This window comes from Lissotriton helveticus, chromosome 1_1 (genome assembly GCF_964261635.1).
Source record: "Lissotriton helveticus chromosome 1_1, aLisHel1.1, whole genome shotgun sequence".
NCBI classification, from domain to species: Eukaryota; Metazoa; Chordata; class Amphibia; order Caudata; family Salamandridae; genus Lissotriton; species Lissotriton helveticus.
The window spans coordinates 384,727,538-384,740,834 of NC_136057.1; the positions used below are offsets into that span (position 1 = coordinate 384,727,538).

General features: G+C 42.3%; 1 protein-coding gene across 1 annotated transcript in view; it reads left to right on the forward strand.

Annotated features, from left to right (window-relative positions):
* The window catches only part of LOC144809515 (sodium- and chloride-dependent GABA transporter 1-like), a 357,006-nt gene extending 345,887 nt beyond the window's left edge, over window positions 1–11,119 (forward strand). The window contains exon 14 of the mRNA XM_078673719.1: window positions 10,681–11,119. Within this exon, the coding sequence (XP_078529845.1) occupies window positions 10,681–10,788 (108 nt within the window). The 3' untranslated portion in view covers window positions 10,789–11,119. The remainder of the gene's footprint in view (window positions 1–10,680) is intronic.
* Window positions 11,120–13,297: the final 2,178 nt, after the last annotated feature.

Here is a 13,297-nt window from a genome sequence, read left to right on the forward strand (position 1 = left end):
CTGGACGTCTGATGTACTTCTAATAATTTCTTGAAATGCCGGTATTGCTCCGGGAGGGAAACAGCGACAAGGACCCGATTACCGGCCATGTATCCTTTTTAAGAGCTTTGGAGGCTTGTTGGGGGGTTCATGGGGCACAAAAACCACAAGGACACCCTAGAAGTTCCAGGGATTTTTTGTGCTCCGAATTAGCGTGCAACTATCAATGAGTGCCTTAAACATGCTCAAACCCTGAAACAGCCATGAGCAGCAAGCTTAAAACATAGCACAGAAAACATTATAAACCTAGAATAAGCTAAGATAGTGTACTCGACTGTCTCTTCCTTTCAGTAATGTTCTCTGTCTCTGTGACACTGATTCAGACTGTTGTTAACAAAAGCCACAGCCCGCACCTGCACTACAAGCCATGCATTCATGTGACAGGGCTGCTGCAGCTCGTGAGGTTCCCCTCCAGTATGTCTCCTGCTCAAAGGATGAAGAAAAATCACCGACGAGAATAACATGTGGGAATTAGAACCAGTCTCCGTATATTACTCCCCATTCCAGCAGCCAAACTCAGAATTTCCTGGCATAGATGTAGCCATGCTGGTCTTTATTGGTGATACCGACTGTGGTATTACTGTGCCACTTTATGAGGACTTTAGTGAGGATAGCTGTCATTCAATGCCATGCATGCATGTCTGTGCCCAGAAAATGTGCTGGTTAACATTGAACTAGTGCAAAGACTCTGAAAGAGGGGTCATAAATATTACTATGACATTAATCCGAGCAGGGAGACACTTTGTCACTACTAAATTGAGCAGCTGCAAAACAAACTAACGTCTGTGGAGAAGCGTGGCTCAGTGGTTAGAGGCGGCAGACCCGGAGGCTGAGATCGACCGTGGACCAGGGTTCGATTCCCCACCTCGGCGGGTCTCGGGCTCAAAAATTCCCCGGACTCGACAATTCTCGCTCCGGTGCCTACTCGAATCACGGGGTCACACTCTGCAACTCTGGGCAATAGCTTGCTTAATCTCCACTACGGCCCCTCACGGTGGGATGCCTGGCTTTCACCTTGTGGACACCCTGCCGGGGTTTCTCACAGGGGAATACCAGGACGGGTTCCCTAAGCAAGCGCCAGGATGCCCTTTGGGTGACAGGTTTGCGCTATATAAGTACACTTACATTTACATCATCCAGTTCATAACTGTTTGACTTCTGTGGACCCTCTTTGAGCCACTAATGGAAGCCAAGGAACCCCACCTAAGCAACTTCTATGATGTGAACTTCAAAGCAATACACAAAAATACAGAAAGCAGTATGCATCGCACAAATACAAAAATTATGAAATATCGTATTAAATTCACAAACAGACAAAATAATACAAAAATTGAAACCTTTATTTATTACGAAAATTGAAACTTTAATTTTAAGGGTAACATTTTAGCTTTTTAATATTTAGTTTTATTCTAAAAAAAAGAAGGAAAATGCTAGTCTCTAGCCTAATAACTAGTTTTTTTCACTTTTAATGCACACTCTCTTTTTGTTGAGGCTTCAGTTGAGACCACCAATGAATGTATTTTTTTTTTTACTGTACTTGCACTGCTCCCACAAATCAAGATACAAATACTATCTTACCTTTTAACCTTCCATTTAAACCTCATTAATATTTACAGAGTTTTTACATTTTCTGTTTTATATTTTCCTTTTTTATGTATACACCCTTATCAGTCTGTTAATGTTATTTAGTTTTCTAAACAGCCGTCGACCCCTTGAGTAGGTGTGGTGGGTCCCCAGTAGTCAGCGGACCCCAGGTTAAGAATCGCTGACTTGGATGATATGACACTTCACTTTTACTATGCCCTTTTGTGTCCTGCCATGCCATGGCATCATCCTGATCCTGAGCCCACAGAGGGAGCAGCTTCTGCATATGTTATCCCCATGGTTGATAAAGCAATTTCCTTCACGTTTTAATCTGCTCTTTTTTCCAAAGGAATCAGGGCTCCATCTGGGGAGACTGAAACTTGACGTATTGGAGCAGACAAGGCCGATGCATCCAGGGCTGAAGGGTAACAAGCCTTGTAAGCGTGCGTACCTGGGATCATTGAGGCGGCGCTCAATATGCAGCATTTAACATCGGTTTATGCAAAATCCAAATTTGTGACATCAAGTATGATCTTGAGTAGTGCATACTAAATTATTTGTCATAGCCTCCTGCCCTTTTGTGCTCGCAGGAATGAACGTGATGCAATTTCGACCACTTAAGATGGATCAGTGACTTGAATGCAGATGTTCGCAATGCGCGCTAGAGGTTGCTTAATCAAAATCACTTGGCAAATTCCTGCTGACGTTCTCCAGCCAAGGAGAACGTTAGAGGATAATAGTGCCATTATCCTTCTACTTTCTCCTTGCCCTTGTCCCTGATGCCTGCAGCCCATCCTCGGTAACATCCCCGGCTGTGGGTATTAGGACATGTGTGTATGTAACTTATGCTGAAAAGTTCATGGGTGCGGGGGGGGTCATTTTGACCCCCCTCTCCACCCTTGAAATGCATTGATGAATTGCAATTGCACATTGTGAATTCGCAATTCCCATTCATTCCTATGGGCATTTTGGCCCATAGGAATGAATGGGAATTGTGAATTCGCAATTGAAAATGTGCATTTTTTTTGCAAATCGGTAAAAATAGCGATTTTTACAGAATTGCAAAAAAAAAAGCAAAAATATTCATGCATAGGCTTTTGCGATTTCTAAATTGCGAATCGTAATTTTTCGCAATTTAGAACTCGCAAAAGCCGATATTGATGCATGTGGGCCAATGTGTCTGCATCCCTCACAGAATAAAAATAACATACTTCTTCCAGATTTGATAGGCACTAATGGGAAGCAGAACAAGCATAGACAATGACAATCATTTTTGCTTTGTGTAGTAAAACGTATACCTTAAGTTTCAGTAAGACACACAGAAAGATATATCACATGGGCAACCGAATTGCAGTCATCTCTTTCTTTCTTTCTTTCTCTTTTTCTTTTTTTCTTTCTTTCTTTCTTTCTTTCTTTCTTTCTTTCTTTCTTTCTTTCTTTATTTCTCTTTTTCTTTTTTTCTTTCTTTCTTTCTTTCTTCCTTTCTTTTTTCTTTCTTTCTTTTTTTCTTTCTTTCTTTCTTTCTTTCTTTCTTTCTTTCTTTCATTCTCTCTCTCTCTCTCTCTGTATCTCTCTCATGAACGCGCTCACACACAAATGCACACATGCACACTCACAAACACACACCTTATCGATATAACCATAACTTGTAACACTTGTTTCTAAATATGGGAACCCCTATGGTGGGATGGTAACGTCATGACGTCACAAGGATTATGGCAAGAGGGGAAAATTAAGCGAAGTATCAAGGAGTGACTGGGAACCCACGTCGTACAACTGAAGGACAAGCTCCCATCACACAAGTGCATGCTCATCAGTGAGACTGACAGTTGTTAAATAAAGCGGGAAACCAGCAGATTATTTGCTCACTTTCTTGGTAGTCCGCGGGACGACAGAAACATTTTGTATTAAGATTCATAGCTGCTTTACGGGATTCTGTGTGTGTATTTCTTTTTTAATCAGGCACTGGAACCCGTTTTTCTTGATTTATTGCTCCGCTAACAATCCTGACCTATATGAAATGGTTTATAGATATTGTGAAGGCCAAGCAAACGAAAAACATAAAAATGCACTATCAATTTAAATCCAGGATTTAAATTAAAACGAGGATCTTTTTCCAGCTTTTTGAGCAGAGAAGGTCTTTTTTCCGCCTCATTTACTGTAGGCCCATGAAACCCTGCGCTTGATAAAATGATTTAACATAACACAACAGGTCATACCATGAAATAATGTAAAACATCAGACCACAGGATAACGAAGTGATAGGGAATAACATTACAAAACAGATTAGGGTAACGTAACAGCGCCTTGAGACCCTCACGGGTGAGTAGCACGCTTGATAAACCCCTGATTGATTGATTGATACATTTGTGTTGAAGAGGGATCCATGAGTGGACTGAAGATTGATTCATTATACTCTTAACGCGTACAACGCGTACTCTATCTGAAGGTCTAAGTGAGAAGGTCCTTGCAATTTTAGGCATAAGTTTAAACCAGGAATATGGAACAGATGTTATGAGATAGAATGAGCTGCTGTTCCAGACAGTTTGGGACACGTTCATGAATACACGCAAGATAAGGTAGCCAACCCTACAAAGAATGCACTCTACCGGTACAGCCAGCGAAGGGTGTGTCTAGTCTGGGTGACATGGTCTTTCTGGCAGGAGACCAATCAGACAGTGGCATTTTGGGCTTTCTGTGGCTGATGAATCTAGTATGAGACCAATACAGAACAAATTGCGATAATCAAATTGTGGAGTTGACCGTTGCCTCCACCACTAAAGTTCTATGCCTGATAGACTTTAAAACATGTTGGTGGAGACAGCTGCAGAAGACTGAGTCTACCTGCAGTGGTGTCTCCAGATTTGACGGGGGTACACAAAGGTCTACAGGCAAAATCAAATTAGTGTGGCCACGTATGACATATATTGCATTCCCTACTGGTGGTAGCCAGTAGGTAGTTATAGTTAGGACCTGATTTCTATTAAAAAGCTGTTTTTGATTTCCCAATAACTTTGGCATTGTTTGACAAATGTTCACGAAATTAAAAAAGCTAATTTGAGGCTCACTTCAGCTCCTGTTTTGAAAATTGTGTGGTGATGCGTCAAGTGGGGGCTGAGGAAAAGGTGGCGTCCCAGAACGCTTTTTCTCTATGTTAATTTCCATAGGAAACTTTAGACAAGGCTACAGCCGAACTGCTGAACGGAAGTGCACCAAATTTGGCAAAAAGGTAGCTCTAGGTCCAGAAAACACGTTTACGTAAAAATGGTGTAAATCCATTCAGTAGTTTCTGAGAAATGTAAAGATTTCTCAGATATACAACTGTGACTGCTGTGGATTTGCGACCCCTGCCGATCTCGTGCCTGAAATCTGAATGGCTGCCAACACTTCAAACTAGGAAGTGTTGGCAGCCATCTTGTGAGTGGGTTAAACCGAGTCACAAGCAAAAACATTAAAAAAAGAAAAGGGGGCAGGGTAGACACACCCTGACCCCTTAGGCCTGTTCAGAGGTTCCCACAAGGACAGCCAGGGCCCAAAAAAAGAAAACACTTTTAAAAAAACATTTTCAACGGGAGTCATGTTGGATCCGCAAATCCCTCTGGAAAAAAAAAACACAGTGGGTTGCCACACTTCATTTAATTAAGCCCCCGGTTGGGTCCGGTCCTGGGTGCAATAAATAATAATGATTGGGGGGTGGGGGTGGGGGGTAGCTCAGGGACCAATTCCTCCCCGGGGCTCAAATTTCTGAAATGCAGGGGGCCATGCACCCCCCTCACCGACAGAGGGACCGCCACCTCTCCGGGGCTATGCCTAAAATAAAGCGTTTAGGGGCCCCAGCACCCTCATGCAGCCCCGGGAAGCGCCACTTGCCAGGGGCGCAATTGAAGTAAAAAAGGGGGTCTGTTGCAGACCCCCTGGGGCCACCACCTCCCAGGGCTATAGAGAAGATGGGAGGGTGGCTGTGCGGCCCCCCTCCAGGACACCTCCACGTCCCTAGGGACAGCCACCCTGCAGGGCTGGCTCCAGCAATGTGCCGAGGTGCCCGCCCTCAGTACATTGTAGTTTGCTCTGGCTTGGCAAGAGCACAGCTCCCGCCAAGCCATAGGAAAACTCTGCTCTGCTTCATGCAAGCGTGATCATGAAAAATGCTCTTGGTTCCATGAAGCAAGTTAGAAGCTCCCTATGCCCAAAAGCAATGCAGGCTCCCGCAGGAGGCAGGGACCCAGAAGGGACCGCGGGGCCTTGAGGCTCCCCCGTGGACCCCAACAAAAGGCCACACCCAGGGGGATGGGGTCCCCGGGGATATTTGCCTGGGTAGGGGGGCCATGAAGGCCCCACTTCCTCTTTTAAAAAAAGTCATTAAGGCCTGGCCCCAGGGGATGGGGTCCCGGTCCAGAATTTGGCCTCAGTAGGAGGGGGCGCGTGGTGCCCCTCCAATATAAAAAAAACCCAATTAAATACAGGGTAGGCCTCTGGAGGTGGAGTCCCTGGGGCCAAAATTGGCCCAGGGAAGGGGGCCATGTGCCCCCCCTTCTTTATTTTAAAGCATTTTTTAAGAAAAGGAAAAGGCGTGGACCTGGGGATGGGTTCCCCGTGCCGAAATAGGCCTGGGGAGGGGGGCCTCATGAATCCCCTCCCTTTAAAAAAAATCTATATATATATGAGGCCTGGCCCTGGGGAATGGGGTCCTCGGGCCGAAATCGGTCTTTGTAAGGGGGGCCGCACGGAACCCTCCCTTTATTAGGCATTACAAAAAATGGCCAGGGTGATGGGTCCTGAGGACCTCAGGACTAAAGTGGACTTTCTCCACCACTGCAAAGTGGCCTCTCAGTGCACTACTGGTGGGGGGATGAGGACCCCTTGCCTCCTGAGAGCCTCAGGACTAAAGTGGACTTCATTCCCCAATCAGCAGAGCAGCAGTGCACCTGGAGGCGTGTTTGCAGAGTGGTGGAGAAAGGGGGCCGTGGCATCTGACCACCTCTTAGCAATCAAGCAGTGTAGTCCTTACTGGAGGCTCCCAAGGACCCTCAAGAGCCAAGGGGACTTCATTTTCAAAATAGTAGTGTGCCAGGAGGCACTTTGCAGAGTGGAGGGCGAAAACCTCTCAGCAAACCCACTGTGTGGGATTTGCTGGAGGTAACAGGAGGGGTTGTTGGCCCCTACGACCCACAATAGCCAAGGGAACTTCATCCCTCTACTTGTGGTGCGTCCTGAGGTTCGTTTGCAGAGTAGTGGAGTCCCTTGTCCTGAATTAAAAAGACAAAAACATATAGGGAGCAGGGTAGGTATACACACAACACACCCTCTCACATTACACACTGCATCTTATTTCAATTTTGTCCTGTCAATATATTGACATGTGTGTACCTCCTTCACACACATTTGCATATAATCACAATTGCAATTTGCAGATCTGACTGTAAGCTATATGTGCTCTGCAGAGAAGCCACAAATTGGATGAGTATGTATTCAGAACTCCTACAAGACCCACTGTGATAAATTTGCACTGCAGCTTTCAATCGTGGCCCACCCACAACCTGACCCCACACAGCTACATGGGACCATCTCTTTGCACACTATAAATGAGTAATATGTTGCATGAAAAACTACAGAAACACATCATCCTTAATAAAATGAATGCTCTTAGGGAATGCAAGGGTAGGTAAACATGAAATATAAACAGGAACAACATTGCTGTTTGTAGGCTTAAGTGAGTGGTGTCTGTTTTTGCTGGGTGTGGCCGACGCAGGGGCTGAAGTATGGATGGGGGCAGGGTGACAGGACATTTACAGGTGGGACACAGGCCCACCAGGCTCCCCTAGCTACGTCACTACCCACCTGGGTATGTAAAGAGACTTTGATTTAAAGAGGCCATACAATACAGACAAAAAAGTCCCCTTTATCCATTCCTACATTTCTAACAATCAACATTTTCGAATGCTTGTTTGCTTGATTCCTACTTGGGATTGAGAGCTATTTATACATCATTCACTGAGTTGTCCCTTGAAGGTGAAACCTACATTTTTCACCATGTCAGCGACAGGAAATGTTTGCTTCAAAATGGAAATGGGAGGGTAGATGATAGAAGGGAATGACCTTTGCCCCCAAAGATAAGTTTCATTTTGAGCAGTTGATTTGCTAATAATTATAGTGCAACCAACACGCAGTAACGTACTCTGTAGATAAGACACAATTATTTTTAGATCATTTCATACAGAACTAATTATTGTCATGCAGGATTATGCTGCCACATTGGTATTGTTGAACGTCTGGAATTTCGAACCTAAATAAAGCTTTAGGAATACGGGAAGTAAAGTGGGGAACCTTGAAAGGCACCACAAGAAAATCTTCCTCAGAGCAGTAGATGCCAAGTTACACTTTGGCCCTGATTACAAGTATAAGATTTCGTTTTTAGCTCACGTTAAATAACGATACCACAGGGCAAGCTATTTAATTTATCGTTTGTGATAAATAACCTACCAAAGGTTATGAGGAATAACATGCGGCATTTGGTGTTTAACACACCAAAATCAGCATGGTGCAGTAAATATTGTACAATTTTCCCTGTTAAATGTCGGCAGGTTGAATCTCCCAAAATTTCATGGCAGCTATTGCACTTAATGGTCGCTTTTAGGAAAAATCTAAAGATGTGGCTATTTCAGAATTAGGATGCTTCTGCGTTACAGGGTTGTTTCAGTCCAGCGCCAAGACACCTCTGGGTAATCGTGCGCTATAGAAGTTATAATAACATAACATAACATAATGCATCTGATAGTTATTGGATGCGTTAAATACAGCTAAACTTGTAATTCCGACCTGTGCGCAAACAGAGGTGTATGCACAGGTCAGAATTTAGCTGTCCACTTGTAATCAGGGCCTCTAAGGGATATAGCTTAAAATGACTAGAATCACAGGAGAGTATATACCTTGGCTTGTCTACTTAAAAGTATGGGCTACTTCATGAGATCAAATATGACAGAGATGTTTAACATGATCAAGATAAAACCAAAACCTTCAACCTTACAAAATAAAGGGCATGACTAGACTCCAAGAAGGGCAGTGCCTGTCCCAAGTATTGGCTTAAACCCAGCTGCAGGAAATATTTAAATCCTCACTTCTGAGACCTGCCGTGTTTATCACTTCCTTCGTTTGAATTCTGGCAAATCCAGCTCAGCTATGTATCCTTCAAAGTTCAGTAAACTGAGTACAATTAACTTTGTATAATAATAACCCCTATTACATGAAGTTTTTAAGGATTCACATAATCTGGGCCTAGGAGTTCTGGTTGATATTCAGTTTAGATATGTGTATAGATTTTTTCACTACACTTGACCTACGACCATGTTCCGTCTTTGACCAATAGTAACGTCAACACTTTCAATCTAAGCAAGAGCTGGTTTTGTTAGCAAATAGCAACATTTATTCTGTTTTTAACATTTATGCCTCCATTTTAAATGAATTGGAAGATTAATTTCACCCATTTTTCTCTAAATCTCCTTATAGCCGTTCCCAAATATTGTCATGTAAGCCAAAAGATATTAGGAGGCTAATGTATATGAGGGGATCCTTCTTATAATATGTAGGGATCTTTTTTGGGGGAAAGGGGAATTAGAAAAGAGAAACTCAAGCCTATCAAAAGGGTTCTATCTTAGAAGGAAGAATATAATTTAGTCTCAACGATTAATTCACCATACAGTGCACATCAAAATATGCACCCTGCAAACCATCGGCCCTATTTACAAAAAGTATTTTGGAATACATACTGTAATACTGCTTTACCTTCTTAAAATATAATTCACAAACTTACAGCCAGAGATCTCTGCCTCCAACTCCTGTCTGTTCTGCATGGAGATCTTCTACCCTAGTGATGGAGATCTCTGCCCTGGTGGCGGAGATCACACACTTAGATTTAGGACCTAGTAGTAAATTAAGAATGGACAAAGGGGTGTGGTTGGAAAATGCTGAAAGTTACTCCTAACGTTGTGGAGTTAAGGGAAATTGAAAGAAGAGTAAAATTCTTCAATTGTACTACAGCTCTACTACTGATAAAATAGGCTGCAGTGCAGCCTAGCCTTGGAGAAAGTCATGATCCATACATGACCAATCAATGGAGGCAGACAATAACACTAACGCAGAAGACGTTACCTAAAATATATTCTTAAATAAAAAATTTAATTAATCGTTATTTAATTCATTTTAAGTTTTTTATTAAATATTCATTTTAAATCACAAAGTATGCCAATATTGAATATACACAATAACATTGTAATAAAATAAAGTATAAATAACTTATAAAAACATATAATTACAAATAAAATAATATATAAATTGCATCCACGATTGTGACACATTCAATACAAATGATACTGTAAGTTGCGGGGGAGGTGCAAATGCTATTTAATTTAGTTTAATTTTATAAAAACGTATTATGTTAAAATGTAATAACATGTTTCAGTACAGATGTTTTGTCTCCTTTTACTGCAATAGATCTAGATGAATAGGAGATAAGGAATGTGTTTTAATCTTTTTAATAAAATAAACAATCTTTATTTTTTAGTTTAAAGTTAATTTTCTTACAAATCCCAATTACTTTCAGTGGAGAAATCTCTGCCCCGAGGTGATTCCCACCCCAGTGGCAGAGATCTCCACAAAGAGGCAGAAGGTAACAAATTATAACGTTCTAGTCATACATTGATTTGTAGAATCTCCAACCCCTCATTTGAGAAGTGTGGAGACTCACAAGTCCACACAAGGTGTAAATCTACATGAGAAAACTGTGAATTTCATTCATATGAATATTTACACCTAGATGTTACTCAGATCTACATGTGAGGAGATCTATTCATGCAAATTTACGTTTGTGAATATGGCCCCTAATTTGCAAAGTGGCAACCATAACAAAGGACATTTTAGACAATTTGAGGTACACAATTTCTGATGGACAGATACAATTTTTCCTCATAACATGTAGTAATGTAGAAAATGCTTGTTTCTCTGATTTTTTCAATACATTTGCGTTTGTAAATTACATTTTCTCATTTGTGTTTTCCTGAACAGCGCTTTCAACAGATGACACAGCCCCGAGTGGAGGACAATGCTCACAATAATGAACTTAAGCTGAACAGCCTGCAGAATGGAAAAGACTCGGACCCCACTGTGGTTTAGTCAGAAATTGAAAAGAAAAAGTAAACTTTGAACTTGATTCTTAGCTGCTACCCATTGGTGCTTTTCAAAGATCATCTCCTATATCCTGTCAGCTTTCTGAGACTCGCTCCCATCGTCACTTCCGTCAGATGAGAAATCCCCCAACGTATATCCTCTGTTTATAGAGTAACTACCATAGGTGTGAATCACTTCAAAACAAATTAAATTTGCAGATTTGGACATAAATAAACATAGTCATTTTCAGTTCCCCTCAAAATTAATTCCTTAATCTATTTTTAATAAAAGTCATATGAGTATATACATTACTATGAGTACACTAATAAATATTGCAAGTTGTAACCCAAAATCAACCTCACAGTTAATTTAATGTTATTGCCCCACACCATCTTAGTGCTGATTGCCCTATTTGGGTCCTGCTGTCTTATAAATATGTAATTTTTTCAAAGTGTAGTAATGTCAAATATCTTCTGATGACACTCAGTAATTTGTGTCAATAAATTGGACATCAAGCAAACCAGTAAAGTCATTCTGGTCACAAGTGGCATCCTGGCAAAAAGGAGGAGCTTCACTGTATGTTTAATTTATCCTGTAGATTTCTCCCCAGCCCAGGAGTATACAAATCAAAACACCAAACATGGAGCTCTGAATTATATGTCTGTATTCTCCCTGATCTGTTGACTGGGTAGGAGTGTTCTGATTAACTCAGATACTCTGTCCATCATCACCCCCTTTTTGAAATTGTCTTTATTCTCCAGCATGCAACTTCACTCTGCTCACTGATTATGTTATTACCATTAATAACAACACCTTAACAACTTCCAACCGGTTATTTACTTCCTCTACTGAGTCTACCCAGAGCCACAAGGGTCCTAGCACACATAGTTTCACAACACTACATCTCCCCTTTGTTAAATAAAAAGTACAAACAACAGCTACATTGTATTTTTTCGATGAGTCGTCGAGGCACTCACAATATTCGACCAGCTCAAGTGACAGGAAGTAGTTAAGAAGCACTCATTCAGGCACACATGATTCAGGTTGTTCTGATGCCTGATCTGGACTGTCAGATGGGACGGCCTCATTGGTAGGTGTAGGAGCTGGTGGGGATAGGTGTTTGAAATTTGACGAGTCCAGTGTGATGGACTGTCCAGGATGATGTGCAGTCACCATGTATCCTTTGAACTTCACAACCCTCAGAGGATCGACAGCAAATGAAATCTCTATTTTCCTCTTTTGCTTCTGCCTAACGAGAACTTAGGCACTTTCATCGTAGACTCTCTCTTGGGCTCTTCGATGCCGATTGGCATGTGTCTTCATCTTGCACTTTTAAGAAATGTTGGTGACACAAACATTGTCAGCATTTAAGGATCACTCTGCTGTCCATTTTAGCAGTTTGGTTCCGATGGCTCTCCCAAACACCAAGGTGGTGGGGCTTTCGCCTGGTTGTGGAGTGAGGAGTTGAACGATAAGCACAGAGGGCTTGACACAGGGTGTGTTTCAATTCAGTCCCCTCAAGGGATGCTCGCTGAATAACCCTTTTGAGAGTACCCAACATTTTTTCCACAATACCCTTTGCTTCGGGCCACAGAGGTGTACTCTTTTGATGCTTGACATTCATTTTGACTGGGATCTCTCTGAACTCTATTCTGTTGAGCGGTGGACTATTGTCAGATTTGAGAATGACGGGGTTACCCCATGCTGCAAAGATGTTGTCCAGCCGCTCAATGACCTTGTCATGTGTTGTTGATGACTATTCCTCTACCAAAGGGAAATGTGAATATTCATCATTGACTACTAGGAGATGATGTCCGTTACCTAGGGGCCCAAAGAAACCAGCTGCAATCTTTCCTCAAGCATTCATAGGAAGGTCAGACATGGTCAGTGGATGTTTAGTCACTTTGGGGGAAAGGTAGTTACAAAGATGACACTCTTTAAGTTCTCTCTCAACTCGATTGTCTAAGCGCGGGAACCACACGTTCTCGCTCAACCTGCTTGTCTAAGTGTGGAAACCACACTCTCTTAGGGCTCTTTTGGTAGCTACAATACTTCAATTCTTACTTATGGTCCCATTTTCTCGGGCTTCTTCTGTTTTTATACACATCTTTTGCAGCGATCATGGATCTATCCATATCCCTCCAACTATGGTGTGTCTCCTACCCCCCACTTCTGGGCATTATTATGTTTGGCGAGGACCAACCCCAGGGGGACCCAACATTGTTCAGTATGGATTAAATTAGTGGCCTCCCATATATTGAATGAGCAGAGCTGGGGGGTGTGGGCAATCCCCTTCCCACACACCTCCTTCAGTTTGGATGTTATAGCACCATAGTATGATTTAACACTCCCGTAGAATATGGTAGAACGTTCCCTCTTGGGTACAGTGCCGGAGGCACTCAGCATCTTCTCTTTTCCCCATTTTAGCCAAAGTCCCCTCTGAAAGATGGGATCTATGAAGGATTTTGAGTTGGATCAGTTTGAGTTTCAGTGGAATAGCTACTTCGTGTAGGGA